The sequence below is a fragment of the Palaemon carinicauda genome, chromosome 15, assembly GCF_036898095.1.
Source record: "Palaemon carinicauda isolate YSFRI2023 chromosome 15, ASM3689809v2, whole genome shotgun sequence".
Lineage (NCBI taxonomy): Eukaryota > Metazoa > Arthropoda > Malacostraca > Decapoda > Palaemonidae > Palaemon > Palaemon carinicauda.
The window spans coordinates 46153136-46174629 of NC_090739.1; the positions used below are offsets into that span (position 1 = coordinate 46153136).

Below are 21494 nucleotides of genomic sequence, written 5' to 3' on the forward strand. Positions count from 1 at the left end.
TGCCAGGATCGGCCAGTCACCCAGGAAACGGAGTGGCCGGATGCCGATCCTGAGAGCCCGTGAAGAGATCCGAGTGGAAGTATCGGAAAACTGTTGAGGTGCTTTGCAGAGGCCGAAGCACAGCCCTTGAACTGGTATATCCGCCTTCCAGGCAAACTCCAAAGTACTTCCTTGAAGATGGGTGAACCGGGACTGGAAGTACGAGTCCTACTGGACCAGTGTACACATGAAGTCTTGTGGTCCCACCGCAAAGCTGACCGCGTCTGCTGTCGCTATGCTGAACGGAGACTGTTTGACAACCCTGTACAGAGTTGAGAAGGGAAGGAGATGATTAAGGAGGCCTCGGAACCCGTTGCCCACCTCTTGGAGGACCGTACCTCCAACATGGACTGGACATCCACCCGGAGGGCCCGTCCCCTCACCGATCCCTACCCAGGGAGGAGGGAGGGGCTCGATACCAGCCGGGACTGTTGAAGGACACCAGCTCGGAGAGCTTGCCCTCGTCCTAGTCTCTGGCGCTCTCCATTTCCTGAGACCAGGGCAAGCTGCACTGGCGTAAGGGAGTCCTTGGGTGAGTAGACTCGGTCCAGGACCGTATCCTTCCCTTACCGAAGAGGAATCTCTGAATCTGGGATCCCCTTGAGGTTTCTCCTGAGGGCCAGAACCTGCCAGGACCCAAGTTCCGACCTCTGGAGCTCCTCCTCCTGATGGACTGGCAGCGAGGTCTCCAATCCCAGGAGGCTCTTCCTGGGGAGACTTGTAGACATGCCCCAAGGGTCCAACCGGATCCTGACGGATCCTTGCGGAAGACAGGGCCTTAGGATCCCTCCTAGGAGGGAAACAGGACCCCAGCGATGAAGGATGTAAGGCTTCGCCCCCTCCGCACGAAGGACCCTCAGGAAGAGGCAGGGATTCTCCCTATGGAGCGAAGGGGGAGAGGACCGGGTCTTCCGACCATCCTGGGGATGGGTAATGCTCATCAGCAGAGGAGGGGAGATGAAGTCTGAGGAGGGCTCATCGCCTGCGTAAGGACTCGCGAAGGGACAGGATAGTCCTTGGGGGAGATACCATGCCAAGGATTCCTCTCACCCCTTTCAGGGGGAGAGGAAGCTGCTACTGATTAGTGACCCCAGTTAGAAGGCACAGGCTCATCGCCTGCTTGAGCGCTCTGACGACGGCATCCCACCAGGGATGCCGACCAAACTTTGCGCTAACAGGGAGTCCCTCTGGAGGGAAGAGGATCGTTCGATCCCCTGGGGGAGATGACACATGAGGGTTTACCCATAGAGAATCTGCAATGAAGGGAGAAGAGACCTTTGACCTGTCCGGAAACCTCCCCCCGTCCAGAGAGGGCGCTGCTATGCGCTGCGGGAGAGGGAAACGCGGAGGTGGCCTGACCACCATAAGCCCCGATGTAAACAGCGCATGGTCGCGTCGGAGAACGGTGCGCCGAACATGCTTACGGTCGCGTGAAAAGCACAGATCTGGGTAGCGCGTGAATAAAGCATGCGTAGCAGTATAACCACGCCAGCATGACCGCGTACCCGCATGAGCGTGGCCGTATCGGCGTCCGCGTGAACGATCCCCAAGCCTCCGCGCGCATGAAGATCGTTGGCGCTTGCGCGTGAAAGATCGTGGGCGATAGCGAGAGAAACCATCTCACGCGCGAACGATCTCGGCGAAAAAAGATCGCCGGTGCTAGCGCCGTCGGCGATTGCGTGTGGGAAACCATCCCACGCGCGGAAGAATACCGCTGACGATCTTCGGCGCTTACGCAAGTACGAAGATCGTCGGCGCTAGCGCGAGGGAAGACCGTAGGAGACAGTGAGCGGTAAACCATGGTGCCCGCGTGCGTATGATCTCCAACTATGTAAGACGATCGTCGGCGATTAGCGCGAGCACGGACGATCTTGGACGCTCACACGTGAGCGAAGATTGTCGGCGCTCGCGCGTGAGAGAAGATAGTCGGCCCTCGCGCGCGAGAGAAAATAGTCGGCAATCACGAGAGGGAAAACTTCGGTGCCCGCGCGCGGACGATCTACGACGATCGCAAGCGGGAAACCGCGCGCGGATGAACCGTGTGATGATTGCGTGAGCCACAATGGTCGCACGCGGGAAACCATCCCACGAACGGAACGATCTTCGGCGCTTACGCGTACTGTGAAGATCGTCGGCGCTCGCGCGCCTAGCGCCGAAACCAAAGATCGGCGGCTAACGGCCGTCGACGATCGCGTGCGGAGAACCGCACGAGGATGGCCTCGTTGCCGTGAGCGGGAAACCATCCCGCGCACAGAACGATCATCGGAGCCTATGCGTACTAAGAAGATTGGCGGCGCTCGTGCGCTTAGAGCCGGATCCGAAGATCGCCGGCTAACGGCCGTCGATGATCGCGTGCGGAGAACTGCGCGCGGACGGCATCGTTGTCGCTCGCGGGAAACCATCCCATGCACAGACCGATCCTCGGCGCTCACGCGCACTAAGAAGATCGTCAGCGCTGGATCCGAAGATCGCCGGCTAACGACTGTTGCCGGGTTAACGACCTTCGATGATCGCGCGCGGAAGAAACCGCTAGCAGAAGGGCCTTGAAGATTGCGCGCGGGAAACCATCCCGTGCGTGGGCAATCTACAGCATTTACGCGTTAGCGCGTAACAGAAGCTCGTCGGCTAACGATCCTCGACGATCGCGAGATCGCGCGCGGGAAATAATCCCGCACGCGGGCGGTCTTCAGCGCTTATGCACGAGTGAAGATCGTAGGCCCCTGTGCAACAGAAGATCGTCGGAAATGGTTGAAGGATCGGCTAACTCGTAGATCAGGGACTGGGATGTGTCCCTAAAAGGGAGGGCATCCCCTGAAGAGGACCAGGAGGTCTACTTCAGTGCCGACGATCAACTGAGGGACTGCTAAATACTCCGAGGAGTGGTATCTGTGAGGTACCTTTCCCGCGAATGGGAGAGGTGTCCTTCGTAGAAGAGACTTGGAGACACCGTAGGCGGAACCGCTGGTGAGCTCCTGTGCGCTATCTCAGGAACCCCAACAATGTGCGCAAATGCGCAGGGAACGTTGGTAGCAGCCTAACTGAATACTGGAACAGGGTGTCTCTGAAGGCAGACTCAGGAACAGCAGTCGAGCGCTAGCGCGTAAGGGAACGTTGGCACGCAGGTGATACCTGGCACTTAGGGGACTTACTCACGGTCTGAGAAAGTCTCTCCTGCCGCGAAGGGAGGAGCCCGTTAGATAACGGGGGCGTGGGCGCCCAAGGCGCGTCTGCAGTCAGGAACGGATACAACAGGCAACAGGTACACTGAGGGACGAGAGACCAACGTAGCCTGAGTTACGAGGCCTCGAGGGGATTAGTTGTAAGACCCCGAAGGGTCAACGCAACGAGAAACCAAAGTTTCTCCGTCACTAATCACCAAAGTGTAGAAGTGACTAAAGTTACGAGAGCCCGAGGGAACTGCGTAACTAAAGCTCCGAGACCCCGTGGGGTCAGGGAAAAAAGAGAAACCGAAGTTTCCCTGTCACTAAACACCGAAGTGCTAGTGACTGAACAGCAAGCTGTTGACAACAAGAACAATCCTCCGAAGAGGAGTCTCTGTGAGTGTCCTCTCACGCGAACGGGAGGGAACACTTCGTAAAAGAGACAAAAGGAGCAATCCTCCGAGGAGGAGCCGTTAGTGCGGCCTCCATCGAGAACGAGAGAGGGCCAGACTGATCCTGCAGCTGCTCAGCCCCTTGAGCGTAGCTACAGAAGCGACCGCTCAGCCCAGAGAGCATAGTCACTAGTACCATGGTCTAGCCTTGCAACCGCTTAGCCCCTTGAGCAAGTCACAAGGGCGGCCGCTCAGCCCCAAGAGCATAACTGCCTAAGGACCAGGGAAAAGTAAAAGGGGAAGTTAACTAACTATGCTAGAGGCGAACCTCCTTATCGTTCTAGGATGAAATGAAGAGCTGGCAGTAGACACGGGGGAACTTCTAAGAGAAGGGAACGCCCCTGACGAATGCCTTGAGAGACGGCGGCGAAGCTGACTCCCCAGGATAAACAGGACAGCTCTGCTTCGAAGGTACACGCAACAGGCACGAAGAAACCGCATCGTAAATTGGAAAATAAAACAGAATAATTATTTAACAGAAAATTCCCTCGGGTGAAACTCCGAAGAGAAACCCCGAGGGAAAGAACATAAGAACGTAAGAAGGTATGCGCCCCCCTCCCCCACCCGGCATGCCCAGGTGAGGGGGGGGGGACGAAAGTTAACAAAACAGAAATAACATTATAATTATGCAACTGGCTTTGAATGTTCTAAGGATCACCGACCCCTGAAGGGACGTGAGCCCTGAGCTGAAAAGTTAAAACACAATTATATTCATAAAAATAATTGACACAAATAAAACGAAATAGTGACTCGGTCCTGAGAGGCTATCGTAGGCGTAGTACGGAGTAAGAGGTGAACGACCTCAAGAGAAGGGCCAGTCTCCACGAAGGCAACCATGGTGGCCTGGGAGTGAAAGGCCGTGATCAAGAAAAGATCGTGGTGGCCTGCAAAGCTGGCGATCACTCTCGTAGACGTAAACAACACATACCACACAACACCGAAAGCAAAGGAAACTTACTATTTTCTATACACAAAAATATACATAAACATCAATAATGTTTAAATATATTAAGTATAAGAAAAGGTAAGTTAACCTGTTAAGCGTCACCCACGTGATAAACCGTTCACCACGATCTACTCGGTACCGCCTTCAACAGCATATTCTGTTCATGGCTTTAATTGCCTTTTTCAAGCCGTCAGTCTCGTGATATTACGTTTACTCGTATAGTAAGTATAGGATCACCACTTGGCAACACTCTCAGCATATAGGGGCTGTAAATAGAAACTTATATGATGTCTGGCAACTATTTTTCTGAAGGTAGCTTGATGTTAGAAAACTGGTTTCCTATCAGTGCGCTTCGGGCGTTCATGCGTAAGTGGTTGTTTGTTGTTCCTTTTGTAATGAACGGTCTAAAGAGGAAGGTTATTTCTTTATATGAAATAAATGATATTCTTGTTGAGGAATTTGATAATGATAACCTGTTTGATAATGAGAGCACTAGTTCTGAATCCTCCAGTGATGAGTATATTGAAGAAACAAAGTTTTCTTTCGATGCCGTAAGCGAAAATGACTTCTCATTACCGAATGACTGGACAACGAGAGAGTGAGAGAGAGAGAGAGAGAGAGAGAGAGAGAGAGAGAGAGAGAGAGAGAGAGAGAGAGAGAGAGAATAAAGTGGATAAATAATGTACAAATGTATGACGAACATATTTGAAAATTATACAGGAAACAATGAGAGAGAGAGAGAGAGAGAGAGAGAGAGAGAGAGAGAGAGAGAGAGAGAGAGAGAGAGAGAGAGAGAGAGAGAGAGAGAGAGAGAGAGAGAGGGGGGGGGGAGACTTATCCCTTTACTTTTGTTGCTTATCCCGGCGTAAGATTTACGATTGAAAATAAAAAAAAAACCGTTAGAATATTCAGTATTATGTAGCCATTTGAAATGAAATAATAGTAGTATTAATTGTTTTTTTTACTCTACTATTTAATTAATATCCCTACTTTTAACTATAAATACGAATTATAAGCATATAGAAATGATATTAACTTTGAAAAAGTATCATTAGTGAAATGACCGCTCAGGGCAAAAAAAGCGTGATGGTACGTTAGCGGCAACCTGGTCCAGGGGGGACGCTTAACAGGTTAAAAGACAAAACAATAAAGGCCGTCAAGTGAGGATAGGAGCGGAGACCTCCGATCGCTATCAGACCCTAAAGTAAAGTGGAGTATTCTCCGGTGTGTGTGAGGGGGAGGGGTAGCTAGCTACTCCTCCCTACCCCCGCTAACTAGCGGAGGGGTAGTAAACCCTCGTTAAAATTCTTATGGCTCGTCATTCAGCTACGCCGAAGTAATTACCCCCATGTAAATAGCGTGGTTTGTATTTCAGTTACGGAACAAACAAAGTACTATGTACAGTATGCTTTATGTACGCTATTTTACGCTTGTTTTGTTGTAGGATATGTGATTTTTGCAGCAAAGAATATTACTGTATTGGATGAAGTACTACGTACGTATACATACAAAAGATTCATGGAAAAGATGCACATCCATTACATTTGTAGTAGTAGCCATCAGCAGCCTTACACCATTCAAATATGACAAAGTCAGACTGCATCTGATTTGCGTTTCATGTTCGATTTAATTTTACTACGTTTACTGAATTATCGTATGATCACATTCTCTTTTTGTGTTTTATTTCTTTCTGTACTGAATTATATGTTATATGTAATGCAATGAACCATCAGTAAGAGCAGATATTACTAATTATTAATGGAATTAAAGAAATATTTGGGGTCTTCATATATCGCGGCTATTTTCAAAATTTCCGGAAAATCCGCGATATATGTATATACAGTGGAACCTTGACATACGAATTTAATTCGTTCCGTTACCATCATTGTATATCAAAACAGTTGTATCTCAAAGCATTTTTTCCTATTTAAAATAATGTAATATGTATTAATTCGTTCTAGCACTATGAAACCACACCAAAACACAGCTAAATTACATATGATATGACAAATTCGGAAATAATTTGTATTTTTCCTAACCATACAAACCTTAGCTATTTACATTGGGTTTACCTTTTAGCGAAGCTGAAATGACGAGCCAATAGTTTTTAACGAGGGTTAATTACCCCCGCGCTAGTTAGGGGGGGTAGGGGAAGGGATAGCTTGCTACCCCTCCCCCCCCACACACCGGTGATTTGCTTCACTTCACTTAGAGGTAGGACTTGACTTGGGGGCCAGGGTTGGCGGGCAAATATGTGTAAGTAGCTAAGGTTTGTATGGTTAGGAAAAATACAAATTATCTCCGAATTTGTCATTTGTTCCGTAACCGAAATACAAACCACGCTATTTACATTGAAGGGAGGAAAGTCTGCAGCCTTACTGACTTCGGCTTTGCCCGGGGACTCCATCCTTCAGTGAGTAGCACTTGAGAGAAGGAGCCCCTGCACCTCACAAGTTCCTTGCATCGCCAGGAACGAGTGGCCTACATAAGTTGTGTGTGGAGGAAGGTGTGACTCGTCCTATGAAGTTGACCTTGAGACCGTTAGATAGGAATCTAGGATAGGACGTTCCCAATACCACCTCGTCAGGGTATGGGGGACGCAACAGTATTAAGCTTAATACTAGGAGCACAAAGAAGCATGGGTTACCTGCAGAGGTCGAGGTCAGCTATGCGAGGACCAGGATGCTGCTTCCCAAAGAAGTAAGGGTCAGACACACTCTTTCATTCACGCAGACTAAAACCGGGTAACAACGCCCTCAACCTACTGCTACTTGTCCATAAAGCAGCCTGAGGTTAGACCAGCTGTTGTGCAGCCACCACAGGGCCGATAGAAAAGGTATCGAGGCTCCTGTGGGTCGCGTCGTGCAGGTAGTGGGCTGTGAAGGTCGTCTAATGCTTCCAGACCCCAGCTTGAAGCACCTGCGTCACAGAGAAGTTTCTCTTGAAGACCAGGGACGTAGCAACACCCCTGACATCGTGTGCCCTAGGGCGACGTGACGGAGGAGGGTCTGGATTCAAGGCATGGTGGATAACCCTTCGAATCCAAGCTGAGATGGTGTTCCTGGTGACCCTCCTCTTCGTCCTGCCTGTGCTCACAAACAATGATCGCACTTGAGGACGGACTGCAGCCGTTCTCTTCAAGTAGTACCTCAGACACCTTACTGGACATAGTAGCAGCTGGTCTGGGTCGCTTGTTACAGAGCGGAGACTCGCGATCCTGAAAGAGTCGAACCGAGGATCCGGCACTCCAGGATTCTGAGTCTTGGCAACAAACTCAGGGACGAACCTGAACGTTACCTTCCCCCATCCCCTTGAATGGGCGATGTCGTACGAGAGACCATGAAGTTCACTAACCCGCTTGGCCGAAGCCAAAGCGAGCAGGAAAGCCGTCTTCCAAGACAGGTGGTGATCAGAGGCCTGGCGTAATGGTTCGAAGGGAGGTCTCTTATGAGCCCTGAGGACCCGAACCACGTTCCAAGGAGGAGGTCTCACTTCCGACTGGGAGCAGGTAAGCTCATAGCTACGTATGAGTAGAGAGAGTTCTAGCGAGGAAGAAATGTCCACGCCTTTCAGCCTGAAGGCCAAGCTTAAGGCTGAGCGATAGCCTTTCACTGCTGAGACAGAAAGGCGCATTTCCTCCCGCAGATATACGAGGAACTCCGCTATTGCTGGAATAGTGGCATCGAGTGGAGAGATACCCCTCCCACGACACCAACCACAGAAGACTCTCCACTTCGCCTGGTAGACTCCCTCAGAGGACCTTCGCAGGTGCCGAGACATTCTCTCCGCAACCTGTTGCGAAAAGCCTCTCTCCGTGAGGAGACGCTGGATAGCCTCCAGGCGTGAAGCCGAAGCGAGGCCACGGCCTTGTGAGGGACGTTGGAGTGGGGTTGTCTGAGAAGCTCGTGTCGTGGAGGAAGTTCCCTCGGGAGCTCCGTCAGGAGCTGCAGAAGGTCCGGGAACCATTCTGCGTGATGCCATAGCGGAGCTACCAGAGTCATCGAACAGTTGACCGATAGTCTGGTCCTGTTGAGCACCCTTCTCATCAGACAGAACGGTGGGAAGGCGTACACGTCCATGTTGTCCCACCGTTGCTGGAAAGCATCTTGCCAGAGTGCCTTGGGGTCCGGGACTGGGGAGCAGTACAGGGGCAGCTTGAAATTCAATGCTGTCGCGAACAGGTCCACGGTCGGGGAACCCCACAAAGTCAGGACTTTGTTGGCTATCTGAGGATCCAAAGACCACTCGGTACTCACTATCTGCGAGGCCCTGCTCAGACTGTCGGCAAGCACATTCCTCTTGCCAGGAATGAAGCGAGCTGATAGTGTTATCGAGTGGACTTCGGTCCACCTCAGAATCTCTACTGCCAGATGGGATAGCTGTTGCGAAAAAGTGCTTCCCTGCTTGTTGATATAAGCCACTACCGTGGTGTTGTCGCTCATCACCACCACGGAGTGACCCGCTAGGGTCCGTTGGAACTGTTGAAGAGCCAGAAAGACGGCCTTCAACTCTAGCAGGTTGATGTGCAGGCACTTTTCTGATTCTGACCAAAGGCCTGAGGTCCTCTGGTTCAGAACGTGCGGGGGAGGACGAGAAGACTCGCTCCCTTTCGCAGGTTCTCGTCGACCAGCCACCACCGCAAGTCCGTCCATTCCAAAGATCCTATCGGGATCAGAATGTCCGGGGAATCGGATCCTTGATTCCACCGGGACTTGAGCTGCCACTGCAGGGATCTCATCCTGAGACGGTTGTTTGGAACCAGACGAGCCAGGGAGGATAGGTGACTTAAGAGACGCAACCACGACTGGGCGGGGAGCTCTTCTCGCCTGAGGAAGGGTTCCGCCACCCTCCTCACCCTTGCTATCCTGTCGTCTGATGGAAAGGCTTTTTGGAGATTGGTGTCTATTAGTATGCCTGGATAAACCAGTTGTTGGGACGGCTGCAGAGAGGACTTCTCGAGGTTTACCACGATCCCCAGATCCTGGCAAAGACCTAGAAGCCTGTCCCGGTGCCGAAGAAGGGTCGGCTCAGAGTCTGCTAGGATCAGCCAGTCGTCCAGATAACGAAGGAGACGAATGCCGTTCCTGTGCGCCCAAGATGAAATCAGGGTGAACACTCTGGTGAACACCTGAGGAGCTGTGGAGAGACCGAAACACAGCACCTTGAACTGGTAGATCTTGTCTTCTAGGCAGAATCTTAAGTACTTCCTGGAAGACGGATGGATTGGGATCTGGAAGTACGCGTCCTTTAGATCCAGTGTGCACATGAAGTCTTGTGGTCTCACCGCAAGTCTGACCGTGTCCGCTGTCTCCATGCTGAACCGGGTTTGCTTGACAAACTCGTTCAGAGCTGAGAGGTCGATGACAGGTCTCCAGCCTCCAGACGCCTTCTTTACAAGAAAGAGTCGACTGAAGAAGCCTGGGGGCCGTCGACGACCTCCTGGAGAGCACCCTTCTTAGCATGGTCTCGACTTTGGCCCGAAGGGCCAGCCCCTTTGCCGATCCTGTGGCATAGGAGCTCAACGACACTGGATTCGCTGTCAGGGGAGGTTGAGATGTTGTGAACGGGATGCGATAGCCTTGGCCGATCACTGAAACCGTCCAAGCATCGGCCCTGTGTTGCTGCCACCTGCGGACGCAACGCTGAAGGCATTCCACCACAGGTGGACACACAGGGGGACTGCCACCCCTAGGGTTTGCGGCTGTGGCCGCTACCCCTAGGAGTCTTGCCTCCCCTGCAGGACTTGCCGCCCCTCTTGACCTTGGCTGGAAAGGGCTGGGGCTTAGACACCACTTTCTTAACTGCCGGTGCCTGCTTCGGAGCCTTACGAGGCTGCTGCTGCTGTTGCTGCGGAGCTGGAGGCTTATAGAGCCGAGCTGTAAGGGCCCTATGGAGGAGGGAGTCCGTGCTAGATTTCCTCCACCTCTCAGCCGTTCGCTCCATATCCTGTGGCTCAAACAGATTCTCCCCAAGAAGGGAAGCATGTCTGAGGCTACAGACATCCACAGCGGGGACCTTCGGGTGGAATCTCTCGGTCACCGCATCACGCCGCATCAACACCGAGTTGGCCCACAGGGTGGTGACCTGGTGCGCCAGGAACTCGATGGAGCGGGTGTCCGAGAGTAAGAAGGTATCCAGGGCCTTCCTATTGGTCTCCTTAGACAAGTCCTCGGAGCGCACTAGGATGCCCAGAGTTCCTAGCCATATATCCAACCACGAAGTGGCCTGCATGGCGCACTTCGCGACCTTCTCATGGCTCAGGATCTCCGACGCCGAGAACGACACCTGCCGGGCAGAGAGCTTCTCGAGGGGAACTCCCTTAGCCAGCTCCTCCACGGAGTGATGGAGAGGAAGAGCGAGACTGGACTCACCCAAGATCTCAAAATACCTCCTCTGCTGGAGACAAGGAGGGATGAGTTTGTTCCCGGCAGAGGAACGACTGGAGGAGGCAAGAATCGCGAGCTGGGCGTTGGCCCTGGCTCTGGCACTCTTCAGACCCCGAGACCAGGGCAGAGCTGCACTGGACTTAGGGGCTTTCTGAACGTCGAACACTTCGTCCAAGACTGTGTTCTTGCCTTCTCGGGGGGCGATCACGGGGTCCATGAACCCATTGAGTTGCCTCATCAGGCTCAGGACCTGCCAGAAGGCATGTTCAGATTCCTGCTGATCTCCTCCTTGCGGGCTGGAAGCTAAGTTTCCTGTCCCCGGAATCTCTTCCTGGGGCGAAGCGTGGACGTTCCCCCGGAGAGCCGCGGGTTCCTGGCGAATCCTTGAAGACGATTTCGGGATGGTCTTGGAGTCCTTGGGTTCCCTCCTGGGAGGGATACAGGATCCCAACAAAGAGGTTCGAAGAGCCCCTTCCGCACGAGACGATTCTCCTCCATGAAGAGAAGGCTCCCCCCTTGGTGCTGAGGGGAAGACTATCGCTTCACTGGACTCACCCGAGGACAGAAAAGCCTCGTCCACGGGAGAAGGAGAAAACGCTTGCGTAGGGGTAGGGGCCTTTCCGACAGACCTCTTAGGAACCAACTTCTCCCTAGGGGAAGTCACCACGAAGTCCACTCCTCTCTTTCTCTTCAGCGTAAGTGAGGCAGCCGTTGGTTTGTTGCCCTGATCGGCGAGTGCTGGCTTCATTACCCTCACTAACGCCCGCATCAGAGAACCAAACCAAGTCTGTTGTTCCACGGGAGTCCGAAATCCTCGCTGGAGGAAAAGGGATCGGGCGATCCTTCGGAGTGGACACCACTGGACCTGCCTGAAAAGGAAAGGGGGAAGAAAGACGCACTGACCTCTCTGAAGTGTCTTCCCTGTCCTGCACAACAGTCCTGCGTTTTGATGGAGGCGATCCAGAGCTCTGTCTGGGAACACGGGTTCCTGCTGCTGTCACTGGCTGTGAAATTCGGCGCGAACGATGGTCGCGAGTGGGCGCGAGGGCGTACAGGCGAACGAGCGCGTGGGCGAGCCGGTGAACGAATGCGTTGGCGCGATGGCGAGGGAACGCGTTGCCGCGTGGGCGAGTGAGAACATTCCGAAGATCGCTGGCGACGTTGGTCAGGAGACCTGTAGCGCGAGGGAGAGCGATTGCCAGCAGGCGATCGGTGGTGCACTGGCGAACGCTGGTGCGCAGGCGAGCGATGGCGCGTTGGCGAGCGATAGCGAGTAGATCGCGCAGGCGAACGATCGCGCGAGGGCGAACCATGTCCTTCCAGAACCTCTGGGCGACGGCGCGTTGGAGAACGCATGCATGCAGGCGATAGATCACGCGGGCGGTCCGGAGATCGCTGAATGTCAGGTGATCGCTGACGCGTAGGAGAACGCTGACGAGCAGGCGATTGTTGAATCGTCTGTGATCGCTGGCGAGCAAGAGGGCGACGCGTGGAATCCTGTGAAGGAACAGCCGGCGCGGCGCGTTCACGAACAGGAACAGGAAGCGCGTAGGCGAACATGTGTTTTAGAAACACGTGCTGGAGAACACGGGCGATGTTGTGCAGGAACAAGCTGAGGATCGCGACGGCGCTCAGGAGACTGATGACGCGCGGGGCGCACAACAGGAACTGCAGGATATTCGGAGACCATAGGGGAGCGCTGGCGAGCAGAAGGGCGATGATCCTCAGTAGAGCGCTGACGATCAGAAGAGCGCTGACGAGCAGGAGAGCGCCTGTGCGCTAACACTGCATAAAGGCGAGCAGGGGAACGCTGGCGCGCTGGGCGCTCTTCAGGAACAACAGGTTGAAGGATGTCCTTAGGAGAGTGCTGGCGAGAAGAAGGGAGAACATCAGGAGAGCGCCGGCGAGCAGGAGATTGCTGACGAACAAGTGAGCGCTGACGAGCAGGAAAGCGCCTGTGTGCTAACACTGCACGTGAAAGGGAAGAATCCCTCTGCCCCGAAGGGACCGTTGCCCGTCGGGTGACGAGGTCAGGTTGCTGAACATCTGCCCCAGAAGGTGAAGGTCTAGCAGGCGTAGGAGACCGATCCCCAGAGAGGTCTAATGAAGCTGGAGCTGCAGGCTGTTTACGGCGAGGAGAGTCCCCTACGGAGGTAGATGATCCAAAAAGGTGCCTCTTAACACTCTTATAAGGAGACGGGAGGCCCTTGCGACGCAGCGGACGGTGAGCCTTACAGAGAAGGCAGCCACGAGGAAGATCGTCAGGACCATCAAACCTCCGGAGGGGAGTCTCAGTCAAAGCACTCCCCTTAGAGGGAAGCTGGACAGCAGAAGAGCCCGTAGGACTCCCTTCCCCCTTCGAAGGATGTACGGAAGGGGGAGGAGAGCCGTCAGCACCAACATCCCCAACTGCAACTGCAGAGGACTGCCTCTGCCACCACGACGTCGACGATAGACAGAGGATCTACCTCTGCTATCGCCGGCGACTGCTTAACGGCGGCCCCCAACTGGACAAGGTCAATCAGGGCAACCCTGGAGGGCAAGCCCTTAAGCCCCAGGGAAGCCCAAATCTGAAAAAGATCATCATTCGACAGAGATTCATCAATAACCTCCCCCGGAGGAGGAGGAGGAACCACCCTGCTATGGGAGGCGACGCCCTCTCCCCCCACCCAAGGTCAGGAAACAGAACTAGGGCCTGCGCTCCCACTCGGCCGACTCTCCTTAGGAGCCGAACGAGGGGGAGCTTCGGAGGAGGTTTGGGCGGCAAAAGAAGTGTCCCGAGAACCTTCCTCCTTCAAGGCAACCCCGGAAGGAGAACGGTCTCTCTTGGACTTCTTCTTACGTCGATGGCCAAACCTCTCCCACTGGGAGGCAGACCACTCCCTGCACTCACTACACTTATTTTCCTGATCACACCGTCGGCCTCGACACTGCGGGCAAAGGGTGTGAGGATCAGTGTCCACGGCCGACATAAAAGCACCACGAGGGCGGCCGGCAATTCCAGGGCACGTACGCATAGTAACAATAAAAGTGGTCAACTTCTAACACACACACACAAACTGAAAGAAAAAGCAGAGAAGATTAAAGGCTGTCAACGAGGACGATGGACAGACACGTCTGTTCATCGCCGGAGCCAAAAGTGAAGTGAAGCAAATCACCGGTGTGTGGGGGGGGAGGGGTAGCAAGCTATCCCTTCCTCTACCCTCGCTAACTAGCGCGGGGATAGTTAACCCTCGTTAAAAACTATTGGCTCGTCATTTCAGCTACGCTAAAAGGTAAACCCAATGTAAATAGCGTGGTTTGTATTTCGGTTACGGAACAAACACAATTTATACACAAATAAACGAGTAATAACATATATAATGATAAAATAACATAGTAATGTGATAAATGATAATAAATGTCAATAAAATTAATAAAGAAAAGAAAGGAATTTCATCTACCACAACGAAAGATGACGTGAGGCCAGCAGGAGGAGGTAGGGAGGGGTGGCAGGGAACGATTTGTTTTCTTTATATTTACGTATGTAGACTAATAACTACGTCATAAACACAAATAAAATAACATTGCAAAATCATTTTTATTTATTTTTTCTAATTACGTAAACACTTACTCATCATCACCTTCATGTCTGGCCTTTTTGGCCTCATTTTCCTGAATTTCATCACTTTCAGGTCTGGGCCTATCGTGCCAACTCTTTTGGTTGTCTTTATTTTTCGCGATTTTATTCTTCTTCACTTTTCTAGCATTCATTCGTCATTTGTATCTAATTAATCATTCTAAAAACGCCTTCTTATCCCTCATTTCACGTATTCCCATTCCTATTTTCATTCCTTCTCGCATTTCCCAAATTCGTTGATTTCGCTAATCTATTTGATTTAGCGTAGATTTAGCTTAGGGAATGTGCTACCGCAAGGTCCAGACAATCTGAACACATGCAGGCACGCTACCGCCTCCCCCTATCTCGTCTCTTTGTCATTTTGTTTCGTCATTATTTCTCACTGGCGTTTTACTTAACTGTATCCAATAATAATGCATGTAATATTCACATTTTAGTATCGTATTTATAATAAAAAACATGACAAATTCGAAGATAATTTGTATTTTTCCTAACCATACAAACCTTAGCTATTTACAAAGGGTTTACTTTTAGCGCAGCTGAAATGACGAGCCAATAGTTTTTAACGAGGGTTAATTACCCCCGCGCTAGTTAGCGGGGGGTGGGGAAGGGTAGCTTGCTACCCCTCCCCCCTCCACACACCGGTGACTTGCTTCACTTCACTTAGAGGTAGGACTTGACTTGGGGGTCAGGGATGGCGGGCACATATGTGTAAATAGCTAAGGTTTGTATGGTTAGGAAAAATACAAATTATCTTCGAATTTGTCATTTGTTCCGTAACCGAAATACAAACCACGCTATTTACAAAGGGTGACTTACCCCTTAGGAAGGGTGGAAAGTCCCCAGCCTTACTGACTTCGGCTTGCCCGGGGGCTCGATCCCTTAGTGAGCAGCACTAGAGAGAGGGAGCCCCTGTACCTCACAGGTTCCTAGCATCGCTAGGAACGAGTGGCCTACATAAGTAGTGTGAGGAGGAGAGTGTGACTCGTCCTATGAAGTTGACCTTGAGACCTTCAGATAGGAATTCTAGGATAGGACGTTCCCCATACCACCTCGTCAGGGTATGGGAGACGCAACAGTATTAAGCTTAATACTAGGAGCACAAAGAAGCATGGGTTACCTGCAGAGGTCGAGGTCAGCTATGCGAGGACCAGGATGCTGCTTCCCCAAGAGAGGGGAGAATGAAGAAAGAAGTAAGGGTCAGACATACTCTTTCATTCACACAGACTAAGACCGGGTAACAACGCCCTCAACCTACTGCTACTTGTCCAAAAAGGAGCCTGAGGTTAGACCAGCTGTTGTGCAGCCACCACAGGGCCGATAGAGAACGTATCGAGGCTCCTGTGGGTCACGTCTTGCAGGTAGTGGGCTGTGAAGGTCGTTTGACGCTTCCAGACCCCCGCTTGAAGTACCTGCGTCACAGAGAAGTTTCTCTTGAAGGCCAGGGATGTAGCAATACCCCTGACATCGTGGGCCCGAGGGCGACGTGACGGAGGAGGGTCAGGATTCAGGGCATGGTGGATAACCCTACGAATCCAAGCAGAGATGGTGTTCCTTGTGACCCTCCTCTTTGTCCTGCCTGTGCTCACAAACAAAGCTCGCACATGAGGACGGACTGCAGCCGTTCTCTTCAAGTAGTACCTCAGACACCTCACTGGGCATAGTAGCAGCTGGTCTGGGTCGTTTGTTACAGAACGGAGACTCGCGATCCTGAAAGAGTCGAACCGAGGATCCGGCACTCCAGGATTCTGAGTCTTGGCCACAAACTCAGGGACGAACCTGAACGTTACCTCCCCCCATCCCCTTGAATGGGCGATGTCGTACGAGAGACCATGAAGTTCACTAACTCGCTTGGCCGAGGCCAAGGCGAGTAGGAAAGCCGTCTTCCAAGACAGGTGGCGATCGGAGGCCTGGCGTAATGGCTCGAAGGGAGGTCTCTTGAGAGACCTGAGAACTCGAACCACGTTCCAAGGAGGGGGTCTTACTTCCGACTGGGGGCAGGTAAGCTCATAGCTACGTATGAGTAAAGAGAGTTCTAGCGATGAAGAAATATCCACGCCCTTCAATCTGAAGGCCAAGCTTAAGGCTGAGCGATAGCCTTTCACTGCCGAGACAGAAAGGCGCATTTCTTCTCGCAGATACACAAGGAAGTCCGCTATTGCTGGAATAGTGGCATCGAGTGGAGAGATACCCCTTCCACGACACCAACCACAAAAGACTCTCCACTTCGCTTGGTAGACTCCCTCAGAGGACCTTCGCAGGTGCCGAGACATTCTCTCCGCAACCTGTTGCGAAAAGCCTCTCTCCGCGAGGAGACGCTGGATAGTCTCCAGGCGTGAAGCCGAAGCGAGGCTACGGCCCTGTGAGGGACACCGGAGTGGGGTTGTCTGAGAAGCTCGTGTCGTGGAGGAAGCTCCCTTGGGAGTTCCGTCAGGAGTTGCAGAAGGTCCGGAAACCATTCCGCGTGATGCCATAGCGGAGCTACTAGAGTCATGGAACAGTTGACCGATAGTCTGGTCCTGTTGAGCACCCTTCTCATCAGACAGAATGGTGGGAAGGCGTACACGTCGATGTTGTCCCACCGTTGCTGGAAAGCATCTTGCCAGAGTGCCTTGGGGTCCGGGACTGGTGAGCAGTACAGGGGCAGCTTGAAGTTCAAGGCTGTCGCGAACAAGTCCACCGTCGGGGAACCCCACAAAGTCAGGACTTTGTTGGCTATCTGAGGATCCAAAGACCACTCGGTACTCACTATCTGCGAAGCCCTGCTCAGACTGTCGGCGAGCACATTCCTCTTGCCAGGAATGAAGCGAGCTGATAGTGTTATCGAGTGGGTTTCGGTCCACCTCAGAGTCTCTACTGCAAGATGGGATAGCTGTTGCGAAAAAGTGCCTCCCTGCTTGTTGATATAAGCCACTACCGTGGTGTTGTCGCTCATCACCACCACGGAGTGACCCGCCAGGAACCGTTGGAACTGTTGAAGGGCCAGAAAGACGGCCTTCAATTCTAGCAGGTTGATGTGTAGGCACTTTTCTGATTCTGACCAAAGGCCTGAGGCCCTCTGGTTCAGAACGTGCGCCCCCCACCCTTCTTTTGACGCGTCCGAAAACAGAGTCAATTCCGGGGGAAGGACGAGAAGACTCACTCCCTTTCGCAGGTTCTCGTCGGCCAGCCACCACCGCAAGTCCGTCTGTTCCAGAGACCCCATTGGGATCAGAGTGTCCGGGGAATCGGATCCTTGATTCCACCGGGACTTGAGCCGCCATTGAAGGGATCTCATCCTGAGGCGGCTGTTTGGAACCAGACGGGCCAGGGAGGATAGGTGGCCCAAGAGACGCAACCACGATTGGGCGGGGAGTTCTTTTCGCCTGAGGAAAGGTTCCGCCACCCTCCTCAGCCTTGCTATCCGGTCGTCTGATGGAAAGGCTTTGTGGAGATTGGTGTCTATTAGCATGCCTAGATAAACCAGTCGCTGGGACGGCTGCAGAGAGGACTTCTCGAGGTTTACCACGATCCCCAGATCCTGGCAAAGATCTAGAAGCCTGTCTCGGTGTCGAAGAAGGGTCGACTCCGAGTCTGCTAGGATCAGCCAATCGTCTAGGTAACGAAGGAGACGAATGCCGTTCCTGTGCGCCCAAGTCGAAATCAGGGTGAACACTCTGGTGAACACCTGAGGAGCTGTGGAGAGACCGAAACACAGCACCTTGAACTGGTAGATCTTGTTGTCTAGGCAGAATCTCAGGTACTTCCTGGAAGACGGATGGATTGGGATCTGGAAGTACGCGTCCTTTAGATCCAGTGTACACATGAAGTCTTGTGGTCTCACCGCAAGTCTGACTGTGTCTGCTGTCTCCATGCTGAACCGGGTTTGTTTGACAAACCTGTTCAGAGCCGAGAGATCGATGACGGGTCTCCAGTCTCCAGTAGCCTTCTTTACAAGAAAGAGTCGACTGAAGAAGCCTGGAGAGCCGTCCACGACCTCCTGGAGAGCACCCTTCTCGAACATGGTCTTGACTTCGGCCTGAAGGGCCAGCCCCTTTGCCGATCCCATGGCATAGGAGCTCAACGACACTGGATTCGCTGTCAGGGGAGGTTGAGATGACGTGAACGGGACGCGATAACCTTGGCCGATCACCGAGATCGTCCAAGCATCGGCCCCGAGATGTTGCCACCTGCGGACGCAACGCTGAAGGCATCCCCCCACAGGTGGACACGCAGGGGGACTGCCACCCCTAGGGCTTGCGGCCGCGGCCGCCACCCCTAGAAGTCTTGCCTCCCCTGGAGGACTTACCACCCCTCTTGACCTTGGCTGGAAAGGGCTGGGGCTTAGACACCACTTTCTTAGCTGCCGGTGCCTGTTTTGGAGCCTTACGAGGCTGTTGCTGCTGTTGTGGCGGGGCTGGAGGCTTATAGGGCCGAGTTGTAAGGGCCCTGTGGAGGAGGGAGTCCGTGCTGGATTTCCTCCACCTCTCAGCCGTTCGCTCCAAGTCTTGAGGCTCAAACAGGCTCTCCCCCAGGAGGGAGGCATGTCGGAGCCTACACACATCTACGGCGGGGACCTTCGGATGGAATCTCTCGGACACAGCATCGCGACGCTTCAACACCGAGTTGGCCCACAGGGTGGTAACCTGGTGCGCCAAGAACTCGATGGAGCGGGTGCCCGAGAGCAAGAAGGTCTCTAGGGCCTTCCTATTGGTCTCCTTGGACAAGTCCTCAGATCGCAATAGGATGCCCAGAGATCCTAACCAGAAGTCCAGCCACGAAGTGGCCTGCATGGCACACTTAGCGACCTTCTCGTGGTTAAGGATCTCTGCCGCCGAGAACGACACCTGCCGGGCAGAGAGTTTCTCCAAGGGAACTCCCTTCGCCAGCTCCTCCACAGAGTGATGGAGCGGAAGAGCGAGGTTGTGCTCACCCAGGATCTCGAAATACCTCCTCTGCTGAAGGCGAGGAGGAGGGATGAGTTTGTTCCCGGCAGTGGAACGACTGGAGGAGGCAAGAAGTGCGAGCTGAGCATTGGCCCTAGCTCTGGCACTCTTCAGCCCCCGAGACCAGGGCAGAGCTGCACTGGTCTTAGGGGCCTTCCGAACGTCGAACACTTCATCCAGAATTGTGTCTTTGCCTTCACGGGGGGGGATGACTGGATCCGTAAGACTGTTAAGTTGCCTTATCAGGCTTAGGACCTGCCAGAAGGCATGTTCGGACTCTTGCTGTTCTCCTCCCTGTGGGCTGGCAGCTAAGTCTCCTGCCCCAGGAATCTCTTCCTGGGGTGATACGTGGACATTCCCCTGGGTAGTCATGGGTTCCTGTCGAATCCTTGCAGAGGATTTAGGGATGGTCTTGGAATCCTTGGGCTCCCTCCTAGGAGGGATACAGGATCCCAACAACGAGGTTCGAGGGGCCCCTTCCTCACGAGACAATTCTCCTGCCTGAAGCGAAGTCTCCCCCCCTGGTGCCGGGGGGAAGACTACCGGTCCACTGGACTCACCTGAGGACGGAAAGGCCTCGTCCACGGGAGAAGGAGAGAGTACTCGTGCAGGAGAGGGAACCCTCGAGACCGACCTCTTGGGAACCAACTTCGCCCTGGGGGAAGTCACCACGAAGTCCACTCCTCTCTTTCTCTTCAGCGAAGGAGAGACAGCCGCTGGTTTGTCACCCTGGCCGGCGAGTGATGGTTTCATAACCCTCACTAACGCCCGTGCCAGCGGACCAAACCAAGTCTGCTGCTCAAAGGACACAGAGTCCGAAATCCTCGCTAAGGTGAAAGGGATCGGGCGATCCTTTGGAGTGGACACGACGGTACCTGCCTGAAAAGAAGGTGGGGAAGAATGTTGTAATGACCTGTCCTCGTCCTGCAATACCAACCTGTGCTTGGATGGAGGTGATCCCGAGTGCCGTCTAGGAGCACGCGTCCCTGCTGCTACCACCGGCTGTGGAATTCGCCGCGAACTATGGTCGCGCGAGGGTGAACGGTCGCGCAAAGGCGAATGGTTGCGCGGGCGTACAGGCGAGCGGTCGCGCGGGCGCGCAGGCGAGCGGTCGCGCGGGCGCGCAGGCGAGCGATCGCGCGGGCGCGCAGGCGAGCGATCGCGCGGGCGCGCAGGCGAGTGGGCGTGAGGGTGGGCAGGTAAAGGAACACGTGTCCGAGGCGACGAACGCAAGCGATGGCGCGACGGCGAGGGATCGTGCTGCCGCGTAGGTGAAGAAGATCGCTGGCGATAATGATCACGTGATGGTAAGCGATGGCGAGCAGCATGTGAAGGTGAATGATTGCGCGCAAGAGGGCGATCATTCAGGGTTGAGCGATGAGGAGCAGCATGCGTAAGCGGGCGATCGTTCAGGGTTGTGCGATGGCGAGCAGCATGCGTAGGTGAATGATCGCGTGAAAGGGTGCGATGGTGATCAGCATCCGCAGGAAGGCGATCGTTCAGGGTTGTGCGATGAGGAGCAGCATGCGAAAGCGGGCGATCGTGCAGGGTTGTGCGATGGCGAGCAGCATGCGCAGGTGAATGATCGCGTGAAAGGGTGCGATGGTGATCAGCATCCGCAGGAGGGCGATCGTTCAGGGTATTGCGATGAGGAGCAGCATGCGAAAGCGGGCGATCGTGCAGGGTTGTGCGATGGCGAGCAGCATGCGAAAGCGGGCGATCGTGCAGGGTTGTGCGATGGTGATCAGCATCCGCAGGAGGGCGATCGTTCAGGGTATTGCGATGAGGAGCAGCATGCGTAAGCGGGCGATCAGGCAGGTTCGTGCGATGGCGGGCAGCATGTGAAGGTGATCGCTGGCGAACTGGTGATCGCTGGCGAGCTGGTGATCGCTGGCGAGCTGGTGATCGCTGGCGAGCTGGTGATCGCTGGCGAGCTGGTGATCGCTGGCGAGCAGAAGGTCGACGC

At 53.7% G+C, this 21494-nt stretch overlaps 1 protein-coding gene across 1 annotated transcript in view; it reads right to left on the bottom strand.

Moving 5' to 3' along the window:
• Nucleotides 1-14737, bottom strand: part of LOC137653938 (uncharacterized) — a 138237-nt gene extending 123500 nt beyond the window's left edge. Inside the window, exon 1 of the mRNA XM_068387569.1 lies at nt 14598-14737. Coding sequence (XP_068243670.1) covers nt 14598-14737 — 140 coding nt within the window. The remainder of the gene's footprint in view (nt 1-14597) is intronic.
• Between the last annotated feature and the right edge of the window lie 6757 nt (nt 14738-21494).